Genomic DNA, 15,998 nt, shown 5'->3' with positions numbered 1-15,998 from the left:
TCCACGTCGACTTAGTATTTGCCTTTAGCGTCTCTTTAATTGTTTTCTTCATCGATCCGTTGATGCTCAAACGCAGTACCACACCCAGAAAAAATGAAGCGACTTGTTCAACTTCATTTGTGGCCATAGAGAGTATATTTGGACGCACAAAATAAGCAACGAAAGGTCATTTGAGTTACATACAATATATTAAAGTATTTAATAATTAATTCATTTGTCGAACTAGCCACTGGTGAAACTTCACAACATCATGTCGAAAACGCAACTATGAGCTTTGTGTTAACGGGACGCCAAAGAAGAATATTATTTCCATCTAGAGTGAAATATTACGCATCCGTGATAAGGAATTCAGTATTCGCAGCGAAAACAGTGCTAAGCGACAGTTTGTCGATAATGGAAATTAGAAGCGACGCCACCTGTTGTAGACTACGGCAACTCTCACGCGATGTCAGCACTTGATCATTCACATGGAGCAGCATAGAGTCGCGTTGAGGTTACGTCAACTCGTTGATCGTGGCGCGGGAGTTTGAAATTGAGGAGCAGTAGCGGAACCCATGGGCGGCAATTTCCTACGCGACAAATCGATAAATTAGCGCCCAAAAAAAGAAGGGTGATATACTTGTAGCAGAATAATGTAGTGATCTATCGCGACTTTATATTTTATTTTAGTATCCCTTTTAGCTTCCCGCGCTCAAATCAGCCCCTCGAGGCAACAAATTCAGCATATCATATGCGACACGTCGAGAATGACAAGGTTTGAGTCATAAAACGATGCGAGACAGGAACCTGACTACCGCACAAGTGCCTGACGTGATGCAAACTACGCTCCACACTAAAATAGAAGCGGAAGGCGTGTAGTCTAAAGGATGTTTTCACGCAGCACGAACGATTACCTTTTCTTTCTTCGGCCTCCATCCGGCGGGAGTGAAGACAAGGAGTGGTCTGTAGACCAGCTGAAGTGCCTGCGGCCGCAGCAAGGGTCCCGCCTCTGCTATGGATCCCAAGAACAGCCGGTGGGTGCCTTTCACCACCAGGCCAGCACCGTCAGCGCCCATTTCTTGCAAGCTCTCGCTTACCCCGAGGGCGTCGTTGGTGCTGTGGCGGCGATGCACCTGCATCACGGATGCTCACGTTTCGCGTTGACTGAACACGTCATTCGCCAGCTGCCAATCACACGTGCAGGTCCCAGAATGAATAGAGAATAGACCGATTTCGCCACTGTCCAGGTACGGGATCGTACATGCAGCCGCCCCCAATGCCTGTATGTTGACACTATTCATGTGCTTGTGACCCGTCTTTGCGTGTCTAACGCGTGTTAAGTTTTTTTTGCATATTATTGGTTGTTTTTCTCCGCGTTATTCATACCTATATTTGGGAATTCTGGAATAGCCGGCCCTAAGGACGCTTACGGTGCCATGTTTTACATAACGAGGATGTAAAGAATTGCTGGTTCTAGGTTTGCTTACCCAATAATTACATGTGAAATACAAAGGGGACAGAAAATTTGCGGTAATTGGCCTTATCACATAGGCAGAAGTCGACGACAAATCCAAATAGCCGCGCAAAAGTATAGCGTAAATCGCTGCGTGACAGTAAAATAATAATACAAAGATGGGTAACCTCTGCTTGACTGTAAAATAATAATAAAAAAATAGATTCTGCCTCCGAAACGACGACTGACAACAGCGAAGAACAAGCAAACAAGCAAGCAATCAGGAAAACAAACAGCGACGTACGTCGTCACACTTAGTTGCGTGAGAAAGTGAACAAGATCAACACGCTTAGGCACAAGTGCGTGCATTGGGGGTTTACGAAAAATCTTGGGAAGAACGGCCCTCCCACGTACGTTACCACCATCAAAATATCACTATTTTTTGCTTCTCTGACGCTACACTTGTGTTGAAATGTGCTTTGAGAGGAAAGCAGAGAGAATGTCACGGTGGGCTTTCACAGCGACTTTTGTAATAGGCGAAAAGGTGCATCTTCTAAACACAGCTGCTGTGATGGAATTTCTTTCATTGTTTCCCTGCGTCCTAATATCGAGAGTTAAGCTGGCATCGATTGCGACAGCACACTATTAGAGACAGCTACAAGAAGGAAAGATAGTAGTTTAATGGGCTGTATTAAACTTGCAAACATTCGTTTCCTAATTTACAAGCATGGTGTCACGCACGCACAGGCAAACATAAGCACATCTCACTCGATGACCGTGGACACTCGGTGCCAAAACGCTGGCGTCAGGAAGGGCGGAAGCAGCAGGCAACAAATTTGCCCTTCGTGCTGCCTGTCGCTTCAACGCGAACTATGCGGCGTGAAGCGCAGTGCACACGAAGCACCTGCCCACGGCGTGCCTGGATTATGTACGCATCGCGGATGGTTTTTAAGATACGGCCCGCGTGGCCGTGCTCAGCCGCGCGGTATACTCAGCCGGTGCCGGACTAGAATGCCTCCCCCTGCTTCTTCCTTGAGCACGACGGAAGACGGCGCGCTTCCTCCCCGCCTTTCTCCCTAGCGCGTGCGAGGTCGAGCCACCAACCTTGTCACTTGCACTCGCACCGACAACATACGGCGCGCGGCCGCGGTATTATCGCACTTGAACTTTATGGAGAACATCACGGCGACGGCGCGAATGCGACTGGAGTGTCCGTATAATTGTTATCGCAATAAAATAAATTGCGAGCTTATCATTGTCGCCTTTGAGCGCCGTACGAAAAACACATGGCAACCATTGTCACGACGTGCTGACTAGTTAACAATTGCAGGAATAAACAACGCTTCTAATGGCTTTCGGAACGCCATAGCAACACATTGTCATGGCCGCTCAGTTAACACGGCGGATTCAGTTGGTTAGGGCTCAATACTAGATCCTCTTGCACAAACTAGCGCCGCGTGCCCTTACTGCAGATTTTTGTAATAAAGTGTGCGGTACAATGAAATGGCATTTCTGGAATACGAGAAGTACTCAGCCGCGAATATTTTTTAACAAGAAACGGCTGCCGTCAAGCTAACTTTTACTCTTGGTCGTGTAACGCGCAGGAATATGGCCAGAAATGGCATAGCTGGGGATTGAGTAATTTCACGTGCAAGTGAATGCAGTACCAATAGGCGGCACCAGGTGAGGTTGAAAGGACGCTTCTGCAGTGCCATGACTATCCTTCCCGCGTCGTGACTCTTATTTAACCAGAAATCGGCGCCAGCGTACAGCCTTTACAGCGTTTACAATGCCGACACGCGGTGGTTTCGTGACATCAGAGAGCTTGAACTTCCGCCGTATAAAAGTACTGCGGTACTGGGTTACCGGAGACGCGGACGGCAGTACCAACGCCGGTGCCGTCACCTTGTTACATTTGGTCAAGCAGCGACGTGTTAAACAAGGCCAGAGTAGGGTGCGCCATGACAGACGATGTCATCATCTTATCCTCCTGAGGGGGAGGTGCTTCTTATGTCATAGATTTTTTCCCCTTATTTATAGAATATGGTATTTTAAATACCAGAAAACCACACAGCTACATCTTATAGTGTTACGAATTTTCAGTTGTCAGTACGGCATTCTCAAATATACTGGATGTTGCCGAGAACTTCGAAAGTTCGTAAAAGGCACTGTCATGTCATCGCAGGCCCTCAGCACGGGAAGGCAGAACGCACATTATCGCGCAGTTTACGACGACTGAACGACCCGAGCAAGGTCGCTGGGCACGAAGTCATTCCTATTTAAAGGCACTATGCTATAGTGTCGCTCCTCAGGCGCCGCGAGAAACTTGAGCAGTGAACACACTCCACACACAAGGAAACGAGCGCCTTGTACCTCCGTGAACGTCGCAGGGCTCATTGCATGGGCTGCCTTCTCTTTCGCTGGTTGTTGTTGCAGCCAACGACGGCACAGCGCCGCCTGGACGAATAACCTTTGTACGTACATCCCGCTCAGCATATGCGATAAGGACACGTATAAAACAAACAGCTCAGCAGATGTCGCAAGACGACGTCCAAACGTCACAGAGGCACTTAAATTTCCTTAAGTAAATTGAATGCGAAAGCATTCTGTGACTCTTCCACGCGATACTTTTCCTTTGGTCATGTGCTCGAATTGGGTAAAGTCAATTTTGACGGTGGGCCACCCAAATTTTTGGGGTGGGCCCAGTCCATTTAGGGAGTTGGTCAGGTCGGAATTTCGAACGTGGGTCAAACCTGTTTTCTAAGTGGTCAAAGCCGCGGTGTCGGACGGACGCCGTGGCTTGGCCCAATTCGGAAAACCGTGGGATTCACCGCAGCAGGTCCAGCGCCGGGAACGTGACGTCATCACTTGGTCACGTGGCAATTTGCTTGCCATATAGGATGCTAACGCCTGACTTTCCGCTTCGTGGGGCACATAAGGTCTTTCGCCTTAAAACGCACTGTGCGAATACGCACCGCGAGTGCGGCCATTTTCTCCCGTCTCACGGAGCCCCCGCTGCCCTCGCCAGAAGGCGATGGCAGTGGGGGTGTCGAGAGTAACGGTGTCGAGAGTGACGAAAGCCCTAGTGTCGAGAGTAACGACGCGCCTGGCACTCGCGCTACAAGGCTACATTAGATCTACACGTCTGCACCGCGCAATAAACGAGGACACGAGCTCTGTGCAAACGAACTCACCCAAGCTTACACTTTATCAAGTTATAAAAATCTGGCCTAAGGCTACTTGCACCTGAAGGTTATCATAGAATGTGGTAGGTCACCGGTAGTATTAGTTTAGTGCGCTCTCTGGTTAAGTTATTCGTGGTAAGTGTTCGTTATACCAGCGTTATTGCTGGTGTGCCCCTCTCCTCTAACCGTGCATTCCTCAAGCGACAATACTCTAACGGACAAGCCAAATCTCTGTTATAACCAAGAGTGGTGCCAACGACAAAGAGGAGACGATTTGATAAGTGTGTCGAGGTGGGATCGGTCTCGGCAGCCACCTTGTTTGGTGTAACGTTGCGTTGCTTGCTGAAGAACTTCTAAATTCCCGTTTACGTGTGTTTCCTTGATTTCCGCAACGTGACAGTATGTTTGTACATCCGAGGGCATGTTTCGCTCCTGTGCCTGATAACTCCGCGCACTGGGAAAGGATATCACTCGCTGCAATTTAGGTGACACGTAAACCGGTAGGTGGAAAGCATGTTATACCATGAGCTCGAGCTGTCCAGAGCGCAGGCTGCTGCCTCCCTGGGGACGGTCCGGTAGAACCATCATCTGAAGCCCCTTGATTCGGTCCTGCGGGAGCCGAAACATAACCTTCAGCTTGCTGGTTCGAATAACTGCATATATCAAAAGGCAGCTGACGCGGTGCTGCTTTATTACATAGTATACGATACAAATGAGAATAAACCTTATACGCTAATAGCGTTCCCTTCCCTTACAAAGCTGCAATAAATTACCTTCACTCAATTCTAAGACTACAGCCCTGGTAGCCAAGTGGATATGGCGTTGCGCTGCTAAGCTCGATCTCGACAGAGGCGGCCGCATTTCGAAGATAGAAAAATGCAAAAGAAATGTTCGTTTACCTTGGTTAAAGTGCACGTTGAAAGACCCCAGGTAGTGAGAATGAGTGCGGGGTGTTCTACTACGACACGCCTCCTAATCAGATCGTCAATCTTGCGCGTAAGGCCCCGGATTTTTGATCTTTTTGGTTTGGGTATTAGTGGGAGAGGGTGGAAGAAGGGTGTCATAGTTTAAACGTACCTTGATGTATATCCACGATGTGACGGGATAGTAGTTGGACGGAATCGGCAGCGTGTATGGTTGCTGCGTCCTTCTGCGGGGCAGCGGATATAATTTGATTTGAGAAATTGAGAAATTTGATTTCTTCGACTCATAAAAGCAAAATAATGTCGCTACTGGAACAACCCATTGTCAGTTATTACTTTATGAGTTAGGCTTAGTAGAAAGCGCAATGTTATTTTTAGTGCTGTCTCTAGAACCTAGCAAGTCGTAGACGACTGAAACATACAAAAGTATTGTACTCAGACTGTTGGGATGAATGCTGTCAGTAACGGTTATGTTGTGGGTTAAATTTATAGTGTTTTCTATGCTTCCCAAAAGCTGGCATCGACATATTTGCCGTAACTATATAAATTATAGGTATTTAAATTGTCGCAAGCCGATAATTAAACTTAACACATCATTGTTGAAAGCTTCTTTTGAGTGGTCGCTAAGAACCTTCAATTAGTTTCACTCGCATAGAAGGCCCGTTAAAGAAAAAAAAAGCTTTGTGCATGACAGCGCGACAGCCTACACATATTCGTGAGACGTCACAGAAATAGATTAACAGAATTTGCACAGACTTTCTATCCAATGCATGTATTGTGAGGGTTGCCAGAAAGAAGTGGCTGGACACCGGACGTCGTGCGAGACACTCACATGCGGCGCATGTTCTTCCAGCCGTTGCTGTCCGTGTAAAATTCCGAGCTGTTGAGGTTGCTCTCAAACTGGCTGACTACGTCGCAGCCGGTTTTCTTAGTCCAGCCCGCGCTATCCATGCTGAAAAAGAAAAAAAAACCGTTGTAGTTTCGACCGAAAGATGAAGCCCCGATATCTATAGCTAAGTATCATACATTTACTCGAAGTGAGCGCCGTACTGGTGTAGGCTGTATGCATTGCAGTAAACATTCGCTTTCTAACCAAACAAGCGTGATCTCACGTCCGCCGAGACAAGCACGAAGACATCGCACTCGATGACTGCGAGCGCTCGCTTTCACAACGCTGGGGCGGTGAGGAGCCCCAGGCAGCGAGAAGAGAATTATTCGCGCTGCCGCTCGCCTCGCGGAGTTTCCGAAGCTTCAATTTCTAAGCGCAGAAAAACAGCTCGAATGAAGCCACGAGTCATCACGACAAGCCCTTACAATTTGCACCCGCCGCGTATTGCCTCCGAGATACGGCGCGCAGGCAGGCGCGCATGAGCCCAGCCTCGGCTCCACCGACAGCCACGCGCAGCCACGGCCGCACTAGAGGAGAAGCCGCGTGCTCTCCTTCCCTAACGCGCAGTCGATCACGTGACTCTCGCCCTCGCACGCCTGCCATCAAGCGCGCAGCATGCGGCCACTGCGCCCCTCATTCCTATCGCATTTGGATTTCGTATCGTATATCCCAGCGACTGCGACAGCAACAGCGAAAATTGATCTGGCGTGTCCATATAATTGATATAATTGATATACGACGAGCAAAACAAATGTTACTGCACGAAACTTGCTTTAGTATTTGTCACCCATAAATTACGGATCCCTAAAGATTCATGAAGGGATTACGCTAATGTCTTTGTTCCGGAATGCGCCAAATAAAGGGAGGGGGAGAAAACAATAAATGAAAGGGGGGAAGATGAGACATAAGGGAGTCCGGTTGGCTAAGCTGCAGTGAGAGTACGGGAAAAACGGAGAAGAAAATAGAGAGAAAAATAGAAGATTCCGAGTTGATGTGCACTCGACTGGGAGTCACTGAGGTAATTGAATTCTTAGACCTGTGTCACAGACGGTCGCTCAGTCCGGTTGGCTTCGGGTATCGCAGCCGCGTCTTCTGTGTACTCCTGCAGCTGTGGTGTGCGAGACAACGATCCCTAGATTTTGTTCAGGCAGAAAGGTATTCAGTCTAGCTCGTTTAGAACGGCGCAGAGTGCAGGGCCTTCATCTTCGAGGAACGGAGTGTAGCTTAGAAGGTTTTCTGCAGTTTATTCGCCACCACAGGCGTTGCAAGGCGCTTAATTGTGCTAATTATCCCAGCCTCCTGTGCCAGAAGATGCCACATGGTACCGTGCGACCGCTGGTAGACCGTGCGAGTGCCGGCTGTGACCAAACCATAGCTCTCGATGTCGTAGGCCCGTATTTACTACAGATGACTCCGCGTTCGAACACTTTTTCTCTTTCACGGGCGCCCAGCACCCTGCAAGGCATGATAGTGACGATTGTGGTAAGGATACGATCGCCGGGCCGATAAGCAATCGCCAACGGCACTTACGTAGAAAAGTTTTCTGAACGCAGGCCGAATTCGTCCGTACAGTAAACAATTTTACACACACGAAGGGGCGTAAATAAGCTTGTCGCATGCTGACACCTTTAGGGTGTAAATACAAGCGCAGTTATGTGAGCCAATAACACCTTTCAGGAAGAGCATTCAGTGGGATTAGAATAGAAATGAAAAATATAAAAAGTAAGAATAAATAAACATGGTCCTAAGCGCGACGTATATACACTTATTTCTTTAGGCAGATGTATACTGAACCGAAGGACAATATTTCATTCTTAAATAGGTTCGTAATCACGAAGTATTGAACGTCGCACGCGCTATATGCGGTGCTCACAAGGCATAGTAAGAGAGAGAGACAGAGAGGGAAAAGCAGGGAGGTTAACCAGATGCGAGTTTCCGGTTTGTTACCCTACACTGCGGAGGGTGATACACTGGTTGGAAAGAAGGCAAAGAGAGAAAAAAAAGGAAAAAGAAAGGTCAGGAACAGGTAATAGGAAAGGTGTTCCAATTAAAGGCGTTCGCACAGGCCGGTCGATCTCAAGAGGCGCAAGGCGTGATAACCCTTACAGCGTTGTCAAAGGCCCCACGGTCCAGGTGAACTCGATGAACGGACTGTTTCTATGCAGCGATATCACTTGCGAAATGTAGCCGTTGAAGATCTGGTGAATCTCTTGCACTACGGGCCCCTGTGAGACATGGAAGAAGAAAGTGCAGCAAGTGGGCCGTGCAATAACTCTCAAATGCTTGCTGTTCGGAAGCGGTTTGGACAGACCGATATTGTCCCTCAGAAATCCTGTCTTCGCAGCGGGTAAACATTTAATATATAAGTATATTTGAATTGGATAATGTTGGCACATCTTCTTTTTGTTTGTTTTGTGAAAAGCAGCTACATTTTTTTTTTTGTGTGCGCCGTTCACTAGCACGACATCTCCGCAGCGTCGCATTTGAAATGATTCAAAATTTGAAGTCTGCTTACATCTTTCTTTTTTAATTCAGCTTTTTTTAAAAAAAAATCACTATTTAGGCTGCTGGTGAGAAAACGGTTGCTGTGTTAAAGGCTTCATGGTTATTAAACGCTCGGTGACTCGTTTCGTGTGTCCCGTCGGGGGGACCTTCAAGTGGGATTTGAGACCAAAATTTTTACTACAACTAATGTCACGAGCTACAGATGACGCAGTGGCACCTACGAGATTTGAGCAATCTCGTTTTCTTTGTGCGTTTGCAGTGCGCATAGGACACTTGGCGCCTTTGAATACTGTGGGCCACTGTGTAAACTACGCGGCTCTGTCGCCACGACGCCGCTATTGGTGTTGAAGGGGTCGATGTTTTCGATGTGGTATTCCTCCAACAACCTTAATCTCGGAGCATCCTCTATCGTAAGTGTGTGCCGTGCTTGAGTCTTATAATGATCACTTTCACGTACGCCTCCTATGTGCCACCGAAGCCGCTTTCCGAGCACGGAAACGAAGAACTGCATGGAAATACATCGTCATTTTGTCGAGAACAATTACAGTGCGATGCACACAATGTTATCCTCATATACTACACTATTGCTTGTTTTGGCCTCCGAAATATAAGCACAAATACCACTGCCTTCCGAGTGTGTGTGGAGTGCAAGACATTGCAGTGACTGTCCAGCCCTGTTGTTGCTCACGACAGCTCAGTAGACAGTGCGCTCGACGAAAGCGGCTTCGAGCACTTGAGTACTGTCGCAATGAAATGAAACCTAACCTAAGCAAACCTAACATAACCCAACCTAACCCAACCTAACCTACTCAAGCAGAGCTTCATTGGCTGCAAAGAACGCACATCTGTGAGGACAAATTGTTATGGCTTACCAGTGCTTAAAGTCAAGGGGAGGCCCTCCCCTTCCTCCTCCATGTTTGAGGAGCGGCTTGCATGCCTCCCCTCCGTAGATCAACTGTAGCAGTGCCGCACCCGTTCGACAAGCGCTGGAGACGCTTTTATTACCAGTAGTGCCCTGTGCGGGGCAATTCTAAGTCTCAAATTTTTTCCATTAGTGATGTAACTGCGATTAAAAGGTTGACGTGGCGCGAGCAAAAAAGCGGGGCAACAGGTGTTGTCGTACTGCTGCATGCGTTTCTCCGAGGCACTGCACACGACGGTCACCAGCCTTGTTCGACTAAGATTCTTGGCACAGCGTACTATTTCGTTCGCCACCTGAGCCTGAAGCTGCCTGCTCGCGAATTAGTTAAGGTTCGCCGTGATATCTTTAGGTCACCCGTTAATTTTCATTCGTTTAGTCGTGCATTATGAGTGCTGTGTAACACCAAAGACGCGTGCATTTTGTCCCTTTTCGTAGCTAAGCAGGTGTGCAAACGTAAAATATGTTGTTGTAGTGCCTGAGGCTGTCAATAAAGCGAGGCAACTAATGTTCGGCGTTGCGGCTAGACTTATTTTCTTCGAGTTCACGTATCTTTAACCCTTTACCTGCCGAGTTATTTATTTAAAAAAGAAGCAAAACCTTTCCAAAATGCCAATTTTTTCAAAGTGCTTCATTTCTAGTGCCTGAAGAACTTTACATGCTTGTAAACGTACAGTAACATGATCCGACAGGCAGTGGTCTAAGCAGTTCCCAAAGTCGTTAGTTGTCGCATGAATTATATCGGGTTCCCCAGACAACGTTAGCTCTGTTGTTAAATGCTAGCAACCAAGCACCGTAGATCGTATTGTCAGACGTTGCACCGTCTTTTTATTATTTGACCTGTTTCCGTGCTGGATCATGTGATTCAACCTTCTGATCATGTGATCATGTGATCATGTGATCATGGGATTATATATACGGCCTTATACTGCAGCCTATCGCGCTCCAAATGATATCGTTGGGTGCCACCAACTGCAACAATGCCTCGCAGACGCGTCGAGAAATGCGGAGCGCACACTGAACTGCAAGAGAGAGAGTGCTAGAACTCCTTTAGCTGGGAGTAACTGCATCAGCTTACTTTCGAGAGTTACTCAACTGCCATGCCTAACTCATGTTCAAGAGTTTTCGTAGCCCTCACAACAGAGTACAGCTGCTGTACTTGAGTACAACAGTCAACGCGCCTTGTATTAAAAGCGAACATAACTCGCGAAAACAAAGTTTAATATAGGACAGGCTGTTTACTCCCACAACGAGGAGTTACCATAACTACCTTTCTTCTTTGAACGCTGGCGCCAGATCTGCATCGTGCGCGAATACTGAGCGACGCTGGCAGAAATACTACAGCGAATGAATTAGAACTCGGGCAATCTGAAAACAAATGAAGACCTGGGTACACCTTTAGGGAGAGCGTTTAGTTGCGTAAAGGTTTGGTCTAGTTGGTAAAACACGATAAATAACTATCGCCATCATTGTTTGATAATGGCGCTTGCTTTACCCTCAGGAAAGCTGCGTCACGCTCATTCATGCTTTCTGTTCGTCACGTGAAACTACACTGGCAGCGCAGCGTCAAAGACGTTTACGGTAAATACATCGCAGAAATATGCACCGAAAGGGTACATCTTCTTGTGTTGGGCAAACGTGCTTGATTGTCCCCGTTCTTTCCCCTTCTGTTTCTTTTTTGCGCGGCCCACAGTTTATCATCACGCTCAACTGATCTCACATCCGACTCAATTTAAAAATTTTTGCAGCTCTCAGTGGAGCACGCAGCCCGTCCTTGAGTCTATGAGTGGGTTAAGCACGACCTTGACCTCGGGAATGGTGACCCTGAGCAGTCTCAGCATGACCAAGTCAACAAGCTTACCTTGACCACGCGGTGTATGACCTGGTCGCCCATAGTCCGAGCTTCACTGTATGCGCTAAACACGTAGTGGCCTGGTGGGCGCACATGATCGGGCGCGGTATTTTCGCTGAACGCGTAGGCACCGAACGACTGGCGGAGCTTGACGGACGTCTGGGGCTTCCGCAGAACCACTGTGGATACCAGGCTCGTGCCGGGCTCTATTTCGACGCGGTACCTCTGCAACGACGAGGATCATGTGGTGAGCTGCCGTGAATGAAAGGATAACGAAAAAGAAATGTCGCTGCGCTAGAGAGAGTTGTGACGGCCAACCAAGCGAATAGAGAAAGAGAAAAAAAGACATCCATAAGGTGGCGGTGTTGCTGCAGGCGAGCTTGGACGCGGCATGCTATGACGTCGCATTCGTTGTTAGCAAGGGTTACGTCACCAAATGTTGATCAACTCCGCGTCTCGAAGAAAAAAATAACAGTCGCGCAACTGCCTCCCCGACTACTGCGGGTGCTTCGAAGAGCACTAAGTCTTCAAAACTCGCGTGTGGAAAACCCCTCTTCTGTAGGTTGTTAACCAGCACGTTCCTTTCTGCTACAAACTGCGGGCATAGCCTGATGACGTGCAAGCTGGGGACAGTGAGAAGGAGCTTTGTATGAAACTGCAATATACAACACACACACACACACACACACACACACACACACACACACACACACACACACACACACACGCACACGCACACGCACACGCACACACACACACACACACACACACACACACACACACACACACACACACACTGGGAGTCGTTCATCTAGCCCGGAGGCATTGTCACCAGTTACGACACCCGTGCATCGCTTCAGTCGCCGACTGCTAGGCCTTGCCCCGGAGTTTTCCCCTCTTCAACCACCTCTCTCCGGCAGCACCATACATCTCGTAATGGCCGAAACCAGCTCACCGCAAGCACCCCAATGCAGCCGGTTTCCCAGACCACAAAAAGTAACCGTTCTGCATCCACTGGTTCCCAATCGCTATCGCGGTGCAGTCTTCGACGACATTGAAGACTGGCTTGACAAGTATGAACGCGTCGCACAGATTAACCAGTGGACTGAGCAGCAAAAGCTTTCCCACGTCTATTTCGGCCTTAACGACAGTGGCCGTACCTGGTACGAAAACCGCGAAGCTAGCCTAACGACATGGAATGACTTTCATCAGAAAATCACGGATACTTTTGCGAGTGCCGACCGACGCGACCGTGCCCAGCAGATGATGGAGCTACGGGTGCAACAACCTAATGAGTCGGTCACAATGTTGGCCGAGGACATGGCCCGCCTCTTTCGTAGAGCCGACCCGAACATGACCGAAGATAGGACGTTGTGCTACCTCATGCGAGGTGTAAAAGAGCAGTTGTTCGTGGGGCTTGTACGGAATCCACCAGTCACCGTCGCTGACTTTATCAAACAGGCTACGGCTGTTGAGCGGGCCCTTCATCAACGGTGCAGGCAGTACGATCGACTGTCCACCAGCAATGCAATCGATGCCGCCGCAGGGACTGCCGAGTATCAGAATTCCTTGCGTGAATTGATCAGAGAGCCTGTCAGAGAGGAAGTGGAAAAGATTCTGACACCGACGTTGGATAGACCTGTAGCATCAATCGCTGAAGTGGTGCACGACGAAATCAGGCAGGCGTTCCCAGCAGCCGATTTTCAAGATCACCAGAGTCCCATGACTTACGCCGCCGCTGTCCGATGTCGACCACCCGCCACAAGCACACCGCCGTACCACCAGCCTTCAACAGCAGCTCCTTGGTCGCCGCCGCAAGAGGACGCTTCGAGGCACGCACCCGTTATGCCGCTACAGTCACACCAGCAGCCGTCGTTCACCGCCCCTTGGTCAAAGCCGCAAAACTACGCTACGAGACGGCCGCAATTTCGGAACACCGACGTATGGCGCACCATTGATAGGCGACCACTTTGCTTTCACTGCGGAGGTGCCGGCCATATTTCGCGCAATTGCTGGCATCGCGACACGTCATTTCGACCTCATCGTGCGTGGTCTTACGGTCGACGTGCAAATGACGATTCCATACTACGCCGCGACGACGCTACTTTTCGGGAACCGAAGGGCTCACCCGAATGACGAATCCGTGCCCAACGATAGGTTCGATTTCGGCCGTCGGTAGCGTTCTCCAACCTCTCCGCGTCAGATGGCTTCACCTGCTGGACGTACTTTTGCTGAACTCCGAGGACGAAGGTCGCCCAGCCCACGCCGGGGAAACTGAAGACGGGTACCTCGGGGGGGGGGGGTAAGGTTGCAGGCCCCCCCGCAAGACAATAAAAAGCCCCCAACACTCCCGCTGCAAAACGCTGTGAAGCCGATAAACACTGAAGAAATTGTGAGCGCCGACACTGATATGTTTGTGGACGGACAGCCAGTGACAACGCTAGTCGACACTGGTGCCGACTTCTCGATAATGAGTCAGGAACTCGTCCTCCGCCTGAAGAAAGTAAAGACGCCATGGACGGGACCTCACATAAGGACGGCAGGCGGTCAACTACTGATCCCTACTGGAAGATGTACTTCTAGAATTTATATCGGCGATTCTTCTTTCGTGGCCGCTTTCATCGTTCTGCCTGTGTGCTGTAAAGATTTGATTATTGGAATGGATTTTCTGAAAGAAAATGGCACCGTAATTAGCATCCCGGATCGCATGGTGACGTTTTATGAGAGTTCTGGTTTACTCTACTGCTTATCGCCGCAACACCACTCCTTTCGTCTAACAGAAGACGACGTTGTCATCCCACCTCGATAATGTACCCTTGTTTCGGTAGCATGTGACGTACCCAGCGGCGTAGCAACAGGGGGGGCCGGGGGGCCGTGGGCCCCGGGTGCAAGGGGCCAGAGAGAGGGGGGGTGTCATACGCGTCTGAAGACACCCCTCTTTCCGCCAGCTACACCCGGGGAGGGGGGTGACAGAAGACCTATGGGCCCCGGGTGCCAGACGACCTAGCTACGCCACTGGACGTACCGTTTGATTGCGAAGGCGTTGCCGACCAAATAACCACGTTGTTGCTCACTCATGGTATCTCGGTCGCACGAGGAATCGTAAATGTCACCGAAGGGCGCACGAACCTGTTGCTAACAAATTTTGGCACAGAGCGACGTCGCCTTCCAAAGGGCACGGCTGTGGCTTATTTTGACGGTGTTGCCGTTGTCCGCGGCTGCTGTTCACTACTCGAAGAAACGCCACGCAAGACCCAGCGCCTGTACTTGACGTCAGCACTGCTTTGTCGCCACACGAACTACAACGGCTTCTTACGCTACTGGCCAAATTCAGCGACTGCTTTGCGTCGACGTCCAGCGTCGATCGGACACCTCTAACAAAGCAACGAATAATTACAGGGGATGCGGCAAGACTAATTCACCAAGACCCTTATCGTGCTGCTCCCAGAGAACGTGCAGCCGTACAACATCAAGTGACAAAAATGCTTAAAGACGAAGTGATCCAACCTTCAATGGGGCACCTCTGGGCCCTGGGCACCTCTGGGCACCTCCTGGGCCCAGAGGTGCCCACCTCCTAGGAATCCCTGGGCACCTCCTGTAGTTCTAGTCAAGAAAAAGGACGGCAGTTTGCGTTTCTGTGTGGACTACCGAAAACTAAATCAGGTGACAAAGAAAGATGTCTGCCCGCTTCCCCGTATAGACGATTCACTCGACAGGCTTCGACACGCACGTTACTTCTCATCAATGGATTTAAAAAGCGGATGTTGGCAAATCTAGGTAGACTCGAGAGAGCATGAAAAAACTGCTTTTGTGACACCAGATGGCCTATACGATCGGCTTGTGCTCTGCTCCTGCTACGTTCCAACGGCTCATGGACACTGTGCTTTCAGGTCTGAAGTGAAAACCTGCATAGTGCACCTCGACGACGTCATCGTGTTCTTCACAACATTTCAAGAACATCTGGAACGGCTTGAAGCGGTTCTGCAGGCCATCCGGTCCGCCGGCCTTACCCTGAAACCGGAGAAGTGCCACTTTGGCTTTGCGGAACTACAGTTTCTTGGTCACGTCGTCAGGCACGCAGGTGACCGTCCGGATCGCGAAAAAAATTGCCGCCGTCGCACAGTTTCCCGTACCATCCAATAAAAAGGCTGTCAGGCGCTTCCTAGGCCTCTGTGCCTATTACCGGCGGTTTGTTGCAGACTTCGCTCATATTGCGTCGCCGTTAACTCGCCTGACGAGAGACGACGTTGTTTTTGTATGGGGCGACGAAGAGCAAGGTGCATTCAACGACTT

At 49.4% G+C, this 15,998-nt stretch overlaps 1 protein-coding gene across 1 annotated transcript in view; it reads right to left on the bottom strand.

The window, feature by feature from the left end:
• Positions 1–872: 872 nt before the first annotated feature.
• LOC142558474 (lysosomal alpha-mannosidase-like) overlaps positions 873–15,998 on the bottom strand; it is a 64,013-nt gene continuing 48,887 nt past the window's right edge. The window contains exons 18-23 of the mRNA XM_075670606.1: positions 11,715–11,930; positions 8,536–8,654; positions 6,373–6,492; positions 5,695–5,767; positions 5,140–5,226; positions 873–1,112 (exon numbers count right to left, since the gene is read on the bottom strand). Coding sequence (XP_075526721.1) covers positions 873–1,112; positions 5,140–5,226; positions 5,695–5,767; positions 6,373–6,492; positions 8,536–8,654; positions 11,715–11,930 — 855 coding nt within the window. The remainder of the gene's footprint in view (positions 1,113–5,139; positions 5,227–5,694; positions 5,768–6,372; positions 6,493–8,535; positions 8,655–11,714; positions 11,931–15,998) is intronic.

This window comes from Dermacentor variabilis, chromosome 9 (genome assembly GCF_050947875.1).
Source record: "Dermacentor variabilis isolate Ectoservices chromosome 9, ASM5094787v1, whole genome shotgun sequence".
Classification (NCBI taxonomy): Eukaryota; Metazoa; Arthropoda; class Arachnida; order Ixodida; family Ixodidae; genus Dermacentor; species Dermacentor variabilis.
Note: the sequence above shows the minus strand (reverse complement) of the source record. Positions and strands in the feature narration are given on the sequence as shown.